The sequence below is a fragment of the Rana temporaria genome, chromosome 11 (genome assembly GCF_905171775.1).
Source record: "Rana temporaria chromosome 11, aRanTem1.1, whole genome shotgun sequence".
Classification (NCBI taxonomy): domain Eukaryota; kingdom Metazoa; phylum Chordata; class Amphibia; order Anura; family Ranidae; genus Rana; species Rana temporaria.
The window spans coordinates 112,458,998-112,472,358 of record NC_053499.1 but is presented as its reverse complement, the minus strand read 5'-3'; the positions used below and the strand labels follow the sequence as shown (position 1 = coordinate 112,472,358).

The window sequence follows — 13,361 nt, the reverse complement described above, 5'->3', positions numbered from 1 at the left end:
AAGAAAACCTGCCAACTGGTCTACCTTTTTTCCAGGCAAGGTGTTCACCATTTTGAGATAACCCCCCCACATATGGTGGATTTGGGTGGGCCACTGACCAAGTGGAATGATGCAGGATGTAATCGGAGCCCTGCTGCAGCCCAGTAGGAAAGAAACTCCCAGTTTGCGGAGGCCACTGCAAGGCAGCAGGAGACAAATTGCCAGTTTGCTGAGGCCTTGCTGGAATTAGAGGAAAAGTCTGCAGGTGGAACAGAAAACTGGTGTGTGCCAGCTATTGCATGCAGAAGATGACACTGCTGGATAGAGGTGCTGTCGTAAACTGAAACTCGCACACACTTCCATTGCATAGTTGGTGGCGAATGGGCCACTGCTTGGTCTTTAACACAAAAGGTTGTTAACTACAGTGACAGGCAGAACTGCAGATGTTGACAAACATCTGTGGGGGGTGGTTATTTAAGCACATTTTCAGCTAGGAAAATAGTTACTTGTCTTGCAGTTAAGCATGTAAAAATTGTGGGGGAACTGGCCAAAGCATTGAGTTCCTAGTAGAAGTTTGAATTTCTCCGATGTTGATTTACTAAAGGCAGTTACTTTTTAGGTGTAGTTGCCCTTGTTTTTTCAAGAGCTTGGTGAATGTGTGATTGCTGTCATGATTTCCTTCACCTAATCGCATGCAAGAAAAAATTGTTGCTTTTTGAAAATTTCCCTTGCACCTAATTGGGTCATTTTTAGGAAGTGGAACTTTGACTCATTCTCTAAGCTTTGGGCAAAGTGCACAGTTTGTAATTCGACCCCACTGTGATCTGTTTTTTTTTTGCACTCTTGGAGCACTCTAGACAAAAACAGAAAATAATAAACCAAGAATGCATGCATCCAGATCGTGAAGAAGAATTTGCACTTTATTCTGTGGAAATGCAGTAAAAGTTTGTATTAAAAATGTTCTAGTACTCTGACTATATTTTGAGAATATATACATTGCCTGCATTATTCTTAACTGTATACTTAGAGATGAAATTGTTGTTCACATACAAGGATCAGAACAGACACAGTTAAATACTAACCGAAGAATTATTTGGTGTCCCTACATTCCTGAAGAAAATGAAGAGCTTCCAGCAGAAGATGCTAGTCAGACTATTGCCTTATTGCATGAAGATAGGGTAAGACTAACACTTATTTTTGCAGATGGATAACCTCTTGGTAAACAATTAAAGAGGAATTTATTAGCAAAATACAAACAATGTATATCCTGTTTTCTGTTGCTAGTCTTAAAACTGATATCCAGCTTTTAATAAAGTTTTAATAGTTTATTGGGACCCAGCTGGTCAAACACAAACTATTACCTTCATTAACAGAAGCAGCATGTGGGACTGTTGTATAAACCTCGGCTACATCCAATATACAGCGCAATGTCCTGGCAGCAGAATGGGTCCTGCCCAGTTTACGAAGATCAGCATTATATGCGAAAAGTTGCAGTCTGTCCATTAACTCGCCATCTTATAATCTTTTGACGGACACACTGCCATCACAAGCAAGTTAATCGCTATCTACTACCAATACATCAGTGAGAGGAGCAGAACACTGTGACACGCTCAAATGCCAGAAAAAGGGCTACACTATTACATGTAATGCTGCTTTTCTTGAGCTGGGGAGGATGTTTGGTTCTCCATGTCGTCTGCCTTGGGGGGGGGGGGGGGGAAGGGGACTGGAGGAGTAGTGAGCTTGACTGGAGGAGTCGATTGCCTGAAAGCTTTTAATGACTACTCTTAAAGTGATTGTAAAGGATCGTTTAAAAAAAACGAAAACAAACATGTCGTACTCTCCTCCACTGTGCAGCTTATTTTGTCCGAACCTCAACTTCTGGGGTCCCTCTGCTCTCGTGGCTCCTTTTCACTTCAGATAACCTAGGAGAAGCACTCTCCCGGGGGGACACACAAATACCGGACTCTGGCCCCAGCACCCACATCATTGTTTTTGATTGACGGCAGTGGGAGCCAATGGCTGCACCGCTATCAATCTATCCAATTGGGACACGAGACACCAGCTACAGATGGTGTGCTCGTTCCCGGACAGAAGATGACAGCGTCCAGGTAAGTAAAACGGGGGGTGGGGCTGCAGCACTAAAAAAAAATGTTTTCACCTTAATGCATTAAAACCATGAGGGTTTACAACCCCTTTAATGTGAGGGTCATAAATCTTGGGTAAGTGCGTTTGGCACACATTGTGTGGTGTGAAGCTTAATATTGATGGTTTGGAAATTCTATCACTGGCACCAGCAAAGGGAACGTTTTCAGGATTGTCTCACCTCAAACCGCAAACAGATCCAAAGCGCTCCACCATAGAATGGGATAGCAGTTATACTGTATGTAATAGTAACATGCATCCTATTGACCTAGTCCTGTGCTGCATGCAATTCACTGGAGGAATGGAGATGTCCAAAATGGAAAGGGAAATGCAATATGCTGCGCACTGGTAAAGTCGAGGTATCCACAAGCAACAAGTCGATAGATTTGGAAGATGACGAATAATCAAAACTTGTTTCCCTATAAACCACAAAGTAACATTTATTGTGTTGCCATAGATAAAGCGCACCGTCCAGATAAAAACGTGAGAAACTTGTAATCTCTTAGATTGTATGCTCTACGCAGCAGGACCATCTGATACCCTCTGTATTAAGGTGTTGAAGTGTATTGTATTTGTACTATCTACCCTCAAGTTGTAAAGCGATGCGTAAACTGACACTATATAAATTCTGTATTATAATAACGTGTGAACCACAGTCCTGTTTTAAAAGGTAAAAGCCCAAGTCTCATCAACCTCAAACACTAAATGGAGGGCCCAGCACTTGTGATGGAAACAGGCTCAAGGTTCTCATACCAGCCGGAAGGCTCACTGGGATCAGCTGTTTGTATCTCGCAGGAAAGGCTGGAGCCCACCAAGACTATGGCTGCTCACAGGATGGAAACATTAGTGTGGCAAGGCAAGGGAGATGGCATGGCCACGGCCACTCTGGCGTCACTAGGGGCGCGTGCGAGCCGCCGGAGGCGCGCGCGCTCGCTCCCGTGCGTGTGCCCAGCGGGCTCGATCGCCGCCGGGCACCCGCGATTGCTCGTTACAGAGCGGGGAACGGGAGCTGTGTGTGTGTGTAAACACACAGCTCTCGGTCCTGTCAGCGGGGGAAATGCTGATCTTCTGTTCATACAATGTATGAACAGAGGATCAGTGTTTCCCCTAGTGAGGCCACCCCCCCCCCACACCCAGGGACATACTTAACCCCTTCCCCGCCCCCTAGGTAAAGTTGATCCAGGGTAAATCCGATTGCCTCTCGGGGGATCAGGAAGGAATTTTTTCCCCTGCTGTAGCAAATTGGATCATGCTCTGCTGGGGTTTTTTGCCTTCCTCTGGATCAACTGTGGGTATGGAGTTGGGTGTATAGGATTTTACTGTGTTTTTTTATTTTGTTTTTTTATTTTTTGTGGTTGAACTGGATGGACTTGTGTCTTTTTTCAACCTGACTAACTATGTAACTATGTAACCCCTTCACTGCCAGTGGCATTTTTATAGTAATCCAATGCATTTTTATAGCACTGATCGCTATAAAAATGCCAATGGTCCCAAAAATGTGTCAAAAGTGTCCGAAGTGTCCGCCATAGTGTCGCAGTACCAAAAAAAATCGCTGATCGCTGCCATTACTAGTAAAAAAAATATATTAATAAAAATGCCATAAAAATACCCCCTATTTTGTAAACGCTATAACTTTTGCGCAAACCAATCAATAAACTTATTGCGATTTATTTATTTTTTTACGAAAAATATGTAGACGAATATGTATTGGCCTAAGCTGAGGAAAAAAAAAGTTTTTTTTATATATTTTTGGGGGATATTTTATTAAAGCAAAAAGTAAAAAATATTCATTTTTTTCAAAATTGTCGCTCCATTTTTGTTTATAGCGCAAAACATTAAAACCGCAGAGGTGATCAAATACCACCAAATGAAAGCTCTATTTGTGGGAAAAAAAGGACGCCAATTTTGTTTGGGAGCCACGTCGCACGACCGCGCAATTGTCAGTTAAAGCGACGCAGTCCCGAATCGCAAAAAGTGCTCTGGTCTTTGGGCAGCAATATGGTCCGGGGGTTAAGTGGTTAAAGCTCCCGGTATCTCCCTAGCCCTGCTGCATTGTTGTCTCCATCCTGTGAGTGACCATATTCTTGGTTGGCTCCAACCTTATCACACACTGCACCGATGTGTGCCTTTCCTGCGGGACACCAACAGCCGGGCCCAGCAAGCCTTGCCAAGTGTAAGCAATAAGTAAGCACCAGTAGTTGGGGTGTGAAACACGTCAGCGATCCGTTTTAATCCTTTGATGTATGGACTGTCATTAATAAAGATTTTTTTTTTTTTTTTGGAGTGTGGCCATCCTGATTACTTTTTTTTTTCATATGCCATTTGCATACTGAGCTGGCACCCGTACCTGACGGGAGGAGATACTGTGGCTCAAACACCTGGAGCGGGTTTTCTTGTCAACCTTGAGCCTGTTTCCATCACAAGTGCTGGGCCCGCCATTAAGTGTTTGAGGTTGAATAAGACTTGGGCTTTTACCTTTTTAAAATTAGACGTTCACACAACTCCCTTTTTTTTTTTTATCTGGACTGTGTTCTTTTATCTATGGCCACACAATTAAAAGTTACTTTGTGGTTTATATGGAAGCAAGTTTCATTTTGTTAATTCATCATCTTCCAATTTATCTACTTATTTGTTTTGGATACCGAGGGGCAGATCCACATAGATCTGCACCCGCGCAGCGTATCAGAGATACGCTACGCCGCCGTACCTTACCTGGCGTTCTTTCAAATCCTCAAAGATTTTGCGCCGTAAGTTGCAGCGTAGTGTATTTCTGGCAGCGGAATTCAAATCGGCGATTAGGGGGCGTGTTTCATTTAAATGAAGCGCGTCCCCGCGCCGAATGAACTGCGCATGCTCCGTTTCGAAATTTCCCGCCGTGTATTGCGCGAAATGACGTCACAACGTCATTTTTTAAACTTAGACGTGACTTACGTCCATCCCGATTCACGGGCGACTTGCACAAAAAAAAGAAATTCAAATTTCGACGCGGGAACGACGGCCATACTAAACCTGGCAAATCTAACTATACGCCGCAAAATACCAGCTTTAACTATACGCCGGAAAAAGCCGACTAGAGACGTAAGTGAATGCGACGGCCACGCGTACGTTCGGAAAACGACGCGAACTCCACCCAGCTGACGCCGACGTATTGCATCTACGATCCGAAGGCGTACAAAGCCGTATGCCTGTCAGAACAAACCCAGATGCCGTCGTATCTTGGTTTGAGGGTTCAAGCTAAAGATACGACGCGGGAAATTTGAGAGTACGCCGGCGTATCAGTAGATACGCCGGCGTACTCTCACTGTGGATCTGGCCCCTTGACTTTACCAGTGCGCATCGCATTGCCTTTTGACCACTAATGCTTGCCATCAAGCTTTTTTTTTTTAGGACTTGGCACTCTGATTTGTATCACTTTTATATGGGTGTATTCACAAATATTTTGTCACATGATTGTGTATATATGTTTTGCTTTGCACTTTAGATGTTTATTTTTGTACAAATATATAATTTTTGGTGTATAGAGAGAGAGGGACCGGAGGATAGAATGGTAGCGGCTGCTAGTACCGCAAACCCAAAATAACTATCGCCCAGAAAGAATGTATATGGACTTTCTCGGTACTGATGACGCAGGTAGATACAGTAAAAAATTAATTTATTATACATAAAAAGGTATACAATTTAAAAACCGAACATGACAATCAACCTCACACTAGTTATAGCAGTATAATATTAACGGAAATCCGTATAGTATCTGTTGTGAGGTAAAATCAAGGGAGACCTCTACCGGTTTCGCCGAGAGACCGCTTCTTCAGGAGGTAATCTGTATAAAGAAGAACATCATATCATGACTAGCAAAAAACATAAATTTAGAAAAAAGGGGTGGAGATAAGGGCCGTCTAATGTGAGCCACCCTCACTGCGCGTAGCTGGAGAATAAATGTGAACACTAGTGATATTTATAAAATAAATGAATAAATTAATAAATATGCAAGAGCTGCTGCTTTAAAAATTATAGAATCCAAAATAGTTAATATGCAAATACAGTGATACCTATTATAAATAAGGTGCCAAATGTGATATTAAACAGCGCTCAAAAAAATAAGTGAAAATGTAAATCAACAAATATAATATTGGTACAGTGACATAGTGAAAAATAAATAAATAATCCACCCTCTAAGTGAGTCAATATATGTGTCCAAAAATCCGTGCAAAAATCGCATCAAAAAATACCAGGTTGGCAAATAAAGTCCATGAACTGTCTAAGTGAACAAAAAAATATATATAAATAGTTCATAAATGGAGAACAAAGGAAAAGAAAAAATCCTTCCCGATCTTCAATAAGTGCTTTCACCACACCACAGTGACTGCGTGCTTCCACCACCCATCAGAAATGCAAACTCACCGCAACAAATGGCCTGACACTTTCGTGTTTAGGCACACAGGCTTGTTAACTAACCCCCTCAGTTTAGTTGATAGAACTCCTTCTTTTCATATAGAGTGGAGCATTCAGTTAAACAGATGGAGATCCGAAGCAAAAAGAAAACTCCAAGATAACAGCCATATGCAAATAAGAAAAAGAGAGCACAATAGTGTGATACTGTAACACAACTTTTAATAACACACTACAAATCTCCCAAAGAATGCACTCACAAAGGTAACTCTTGTTACAAGCAGTGTATAAATTCCACGTTCAAGCTTAGAAAGTTAAGGTGTGCGGTTGTGACTTCAGTAATCACTCCCCTTGGGGAGTGATTACTGAAGTCACAACCGCACACCTTAACTTTCTAAGCTTGAACGTGGAATGGTCTAATCTGCCACCAGCTCAATTACCTAAGCAGCAGCTCCAGTACACCTGCACAAGGGCTGTGAGTAACACTTGGGCTATTCGTTGGTCCGCTGTGACCACTAGTTCACCTGGAGGATATCTTTATTTTTTGTTTTACACCGTGTCAGTTTTTGGATTTATACACTGCTTGTAACAAGAGTTACCTTTGTGAGTGCATTCTTTGGGAGATTTGTAGTGTGTTATTAAAAGTTGTGTTACAGTATCACACTATTGTGCTCTCTTTTTCTTATTTGCATATGGCTGTTATCTTGGAGTTTTCTTTTTGCTTCGGATCTCCATCTGTTTAACTGAATGCTCCACTCTATATGAAAAGGAGTTCTATCAACTAAACTGAGGGGGTCAGTTAACAAGCCTGTGTGCCTAAACACGAAAGTGTCAGGCCATTTGTTGCGGTGAGTTTGCATTTCTGATGGGTGGTGGAAGCACGCAGTCACTGTGGTGTGGTGAAAGCACTTATTGAAGATCGGGAAGGATTTTTTCTTTTCCTTTGTTCTCCATTTATGAACTATTTATATATATTTTTTTGTTCACTTAGACAGTTCATGGACTTTATTTGCCAACCTGGTATTTTTTGATGCGATTTTTGCACGGATTTTTGGACACTTATATATTGACTCACTTAGAGGGTGGATTATTTATTTATTTTTCACTATGTCACTGTACCAATATTATATTTGTTGATTTACATTTTCACTTATTTTTTTGAGCGCTGTTTAATATCACATTTGGCACCTTATTTATAATAGGTATCACTGTATTTGCATATTAACTATTTTGAAAAAACATAAATTACAAAACAATTAACAGCAAGAGGTCAAGTATGCAAATTAATATAGGTTAGTTAATATTTGGTGTATGTAATTGGATTATATCACTGTTCTGTTGTGGTCACATAGTGTTAATGAGTGTCTGTCTGTATTTCATCTTATTGTAACACATTTTGCACATTTAATGAATTTTTTTGCACATTTGAAATGTTTTTATGTAGTGGTACTCATGGAATCTTCCATTGGAGTTATAAGTAATTAAAGCGATCACCTTGTGAGACCACGTATTCAGTTAATGAAAGGCAAAACATTTTTGTTTACATATATACTCAGGTTGGGGGAGGGGGGGGACTGGGCTTGCCAATGAATGGCTGTGTGGTCGGGGCATGTCAGGAAAAGTCTGATCATGGAGGAGAGCACACTGTAATACCAGCATAGCTAGAGAACTGACCATGGTGTGTTCCCCTGCTTAGTGTGGTCAGTTTTTATTAGGAAAGCAGAGGGACCGACAGGAACACCAGGGAGTTCTCACAAAGGAAGCAATACAAATAACAGGATATTTTTTTTTCTTCATTTTTTGTACACTTAGATTTCTGTTAGTGATGATCACTTTAATAGCAATGTTTTCAACTGTCATGAATGGGTAACATTCATAACAGCTGTGCTTGGTATTGTTATGCTGTGATTGTCCCACAGTTATCACATGGTACAGAGTGCTGTGATTTGGCCTAGGTACCATATGATAGCTGAGGGCCAATTACAGCTTCACAATACTATTCACAGGTGTTCTGAATGAAACCCATTCATAACAGTTGTGTTTACATTGTGATTGTATAGCAATCATGTCATACCCCAATGTTCCGGAAGCTGCAATCCACAGGAGCCGTGCTGGTCAACCGGTGGCATTCATTTACGTGATCCAGCCTGCCCATGCTGCCCGCCCGCAGTAAATTCACTGTGGTGGGGCCGGAACTGGTTAATTTTTTTTTTTTTTTTTTGTATCTATACTCCATTGTTTTGCCTTTCGTTTCTTTTTTTTAAACTGGGTTGTTTTACAAGGTGAGGGTTTACAACCACTCTAATCCAGTCTTCGAAGTCCTGATATAAAGATCCCACTCCCAGTGTGCTAAGGTCTGTGATTTTTCAAACCTGTGTCTTGTAATGTGCAGTTAACATAAAAGGAATTTTAACTTGCATGTAAATTCCATATCTTGATGTTCAGTATAGGACCCAGCACCCTCTCTCTTTCAATTCATTGTTATTCTGCATTGCTTGATACAAACCTGTAAAGAGACATTTAGGGGGTTATGTCCATCAAAGCTTTGCTACTGTCCAATCGCATGATGGTAGCAGCCAATAACACAGGGCCTATGAATATCAAGCCTGTGCCCTGTACTTTATTCCATGATATGGAATTTCAAAGTGTTATACGATTTGTACATAGCCTTTTTGTAGGCATTGTTTGAATGAAGATATCATTGTATTTTCAATGAATGCCTTTCACAATTTTTATGGGATGTACTTTTTCATACAACTTAATGCTAGTTAATGCTGGGGCTGCAAATAATTTTTTTCATAATAGATTAGTTGGCCAATAGTTTTGCTTAATAGGATAAAAACCTCAAAAGTGTGCTGTATAATTTTAGTTATGTAAAGTTTAAAAAAAAATAATTATGCAACGGTAAATATAAATAACCAGCTTATATGGTTGGGGAACAAAATATCTAATCTACTCTGAGAATAACAGAAGAGATGCACAAGTGTATACAATATTAGAGGTTGAGTATGTTGGATTATCAGACCTCAAACTTTTTATTTAAATAAAGGACAATTTTAAAAGACCTAAAACATGGTTTTGCAGATTTTCTGACAGGATTGTAATATAATGTGCATGACTGACTCCCTTCTCCCTCTTTTGAATTTTTGGACAATGTATGTTTTCGTTAAATGTACCGTATTTATTGGCGTACAACAGGCACCCCAAGTTTAGGAGGGAAGTTTAAGGAAAAAAATAATTTTAAATGCCCATCAATGCAGCCTTATCAGTGTGCATCTGCAGCCTTTCCCATCAAAAAAGGGAAAAAAGTGTGTGTTATATGCCGATTTAAAATACGGTAATTAATTTTAAAATTGAATGTTAAAAGTAAAATGTGACACATATATGGCCAGCAGAAGACCTTTAGTAGCAGCGGCAGCAAGATAGTTTTTTTTTTTTTTTTTAATCACCTGTCATGATGAGGTTAAAATAAACAAATTGGCAATTTATGGTACAAAAACAGATGCTATTATAAGGGGTTAATTTATACTGTTAAACAGTGAAAGTAATAATATATATGTAGTCTATCCTTTTCTGTCGCATATAAAAGCAAGGTTTTCGAATCTGTGCAACCTCAGTAAAATCTTTGGAGCTGAATCCTGACCCTACGTTTATTGGGGTAACCTTTAGCCCAGGTTCACACTGAGCTGCGGGAATAAAGCCGTGCAAGTTCAGCTGAACTCGCACAATTTCACTCCTGCATGTCAGTCATGATTTTGGCTGAGATTTCAGAGAAATCTGTGCAGGTTTCTCCAGATGTCAATGTAAATCACAACCTGAAATTGTAAAAAGCAGTACAGAAACTACTTTTTGAAATTTGTGCAAATGCGGCGTTGCACCGATTTTAGGACGGTGCCATTGACGACAATTGCCACCAATTTGACATGTCAAATCGCATGTCAAAACAATCCAGTGTGAACCAGGGCTTAAAGGCATTGTTCACCTTTATCAATAAACTGCATGCAGGTCAGGGGTGGTTTGTAGATGGGAAAAAAAACTGCAGCTCCGACCAAAGTTAAATGATACCCTTGTCTCCCGCGTTGCAGTAGCTCTGAGCTCAGCGTTTGAGAGCTTGCTCCTGTCATGGTGGAGGTGAACAGTAACAGCTGGGTGTGTCCTAGCAACAAGGTAGGACAGGGAGAGCCAATCTCTGGGAGTTTTTCAGTCCGGCTTCATGGAGTATATAAATGGCTTGCACTTCTAGCAAGGGCAATATTCAGCTTTGGTCAAAGCTACATGGTTTGTTTTTGTCTACAGATGCCCTTTACCTTGAAATGGCATTTTTTGGCTAGGTGAACTGTGCCTTTTAGTGTTTGCTTTGGGCACTGGATCCTGCAAAGATGCTTACATTGAAACTTTGTGCAGTGCAGCTATACAGGGCCATGGTCCAAGGAACCCAGACCCCAAAGACCCTTGGGAGGTAGGCTCATAGTGGATGGGTGAAGCCTGCACTCTATAAAAGGTACAGGTAAGACGAGGCTGACACTATTTATTGTTCCTGTAAAGACAGGGGCTTTGTTTATAATGTATTCACTTTGCATTGAAAACATTTTAGTCTTGGTGCTAAAACCACTGAGGCTATATTCAATAAGCCTATCAATGTTCTTCAGTGCCACCTCTGTGTCGCCTCTCAGTGCCCACCAGTGCCACCTTATCGGTGCCCATCAGTGCAGCCTCATCAGCATACATCAATGGAGAAAAATTACATTTGCAAAATTTTAACAAAAAATAAAAACCGCAGAGGTGATCAAATACTACCAAAAGAAAACTCTATTTGTGGGGAAAAAATTTATAAAAATGTCATTTTGGGTACAGTGTTTGATCGCGCAATTGTTCAAAGAGTGAGAGCGCTGAAAGCTTTTCAGTTTTAATGTACTCCATTTTTTTGTGTATATATCATGATATGAATTATTTTTTAACATGTATTTTGGGTAGAACTGTATGTGTAGAAGTTCTTTTTAATATCATTATGTTTAAACAGTAGCTTGGGTTTAGGATCATGAGGGTACAAATATTTTTTAAGCCTGCTGTTTGTTGCAGACATGAGCATTGTGCTTGCCAATGAACGCTTAAGTAGGATTTTTTTTTTAATGTAAACCTTTTTTTCTCCAGTAATTCATAGGAAAAATACCAGGGGTAGTTGATCCAAGAAATATTGATTCGCTCATGTGGGATCAGGAAGGACCCAACCCCCCCCCCCTCCATACTGTAGCGAATTTGATTAATATAGTATGTATAGAATGGTATAGGATTGTGTGTATATGGAGGTTTTCTTATTGTGGGTGTCTGTTTAAATTCATTTTTTAAATTTATTTTTAATTAGGTAAACTAGATGGACTCTCCTCCAATCTGCCAAGTTTCTGATGGGAATGTACCCATTTGTTACTTTTGTTGAGCTAGCATGTAAAACTGATCAAGCATGTACAAGGGTAAGGATAGTAAAGCACACGTGCAGTCACATATAAAAAGTGCTGAATTTAGAAATCACGCTGGAGTGCCATTAACTCTTGCTGGCACCCCCACTCATTGAAAAAGGTGGTGCGATTTCTGTTCGGCCACATTTGAAATAAAAGGTGCAGGGACCATTTCCGTGCTGGAAACAGGTTCAGCAGCCTGTTCAACTGAATAGGCTGTTGTGCCCATGCAAAGGCGGCACGCTGAACTGCTTGGATGTGAGCCTAGAATGAAGACATTAGAGGAAACGTTCTTTTTTTTTTTTTTTTTTTTTTTCTTTGCCAGTGTCTAAACATCCTAAGGGCAGCACAGATTGAAGATTTTCACAGCACTTCAACAAAATTCTGAAGACAATTATTTTATGGTTTGCAAAAATAAAAAAAATCTGATGTTTGTGTCACATAGTAAAAATTGTCTGCTTTTGTTACTAATCCTGTGCTATTAATTTACACTACTAGTTTAGTTTTCAAGTGTTGGAAGGATCACTCCATAGCTTGTTTATTTGGGAAGGTTGTATCAGGTTTGCTATTTGCACATGACACTGTTCTGTTATTGACAGATATGCTATAATAAATTAAACTCTCCCCCTCTTTCCTTCTCTCCCTATATTTTTTTTTTCTTCAGGCAGAGGTGTGGGACCTGGACATTGTACAAGCAAATCATTCCTCATGGCCTACAGACATCGGTGATATCAAGGAGGGTTTTATAGTTGTAAAAGGACATTCTGGGGTAGGTTTAAATTCATGTACTGATAAAATGCCTAAACAACCTTTTTGAAATTAAAAATTGAGTATATGCGCATATAAAGTGCACTTGCCTCTTTCCATAACACTTAATGTGGATCCTAGGTACTTTTGCCTTCCTCTTGCTATCTGCATGAGCCATTGACAGATTTGTGGAACTTGGTGTTTGAGTAGCCAAGCTTTTTTAAAAAAAAATATTTTTGAATCGATTTTAGAAATGGTTCAAACACTTAAAGTGGATGTAAACCCGAAATTTTTTTTTTTAATTAAGGCTTGTACAGTATAGGATTTCATGTCATCTGTGCCCAGTCTTACCACAAAGAGTTAATCCAGCCCTCAGCAATCCTCATTTTTTTCAGTAAGATAAAAACTGACACACAGAAATAGGAGTCGGTTCTTCCCCCTTGCTGTGAGTGACAGGTGATTTACATATATCATTGACGAGCTTGAGAGACAATGGGCCAGATTCAGATAGGAGATACGACAGCGCATCTCCTGATAGGCCATCGTATCTCTAAGGCCGGCCGGTCGTATCTATGCGACTGATTCAGAGAATCAGTTACGCATTGAAATCCCTAAGATCCGACAGGTATAACTGTGTTACGCCATCGGATC

The 13,361-nt window shown here is 40.3% G+C and overlaps 1 protein-coding gene across 1 annotated transcript in view; it reads left to right on the top strand.

Moving 5' to 3' along the window:
• EDC4 (enhancer of mRNA decapping 4) overlaps positions 1–13,361 on the top strand; it is a 223,359-nt gene that overhangs the window by 36,575 nt on the left and 173,423 nt on the right. Inside the window, exons 6-7 of the mRNA XM_040328833.1 lie at positions 1,007–1,157; positions 12,628–12,732. Of these exons, the coding sequence (XP_040184767.1) occupies positions 1,007–1,157; positions 12,628–12,732 (256 nt within the window). The remainder of the gene's footprint in view (positions 1–1,006; positions 1,158–12,627; positions 12,733–13,361) is intronic.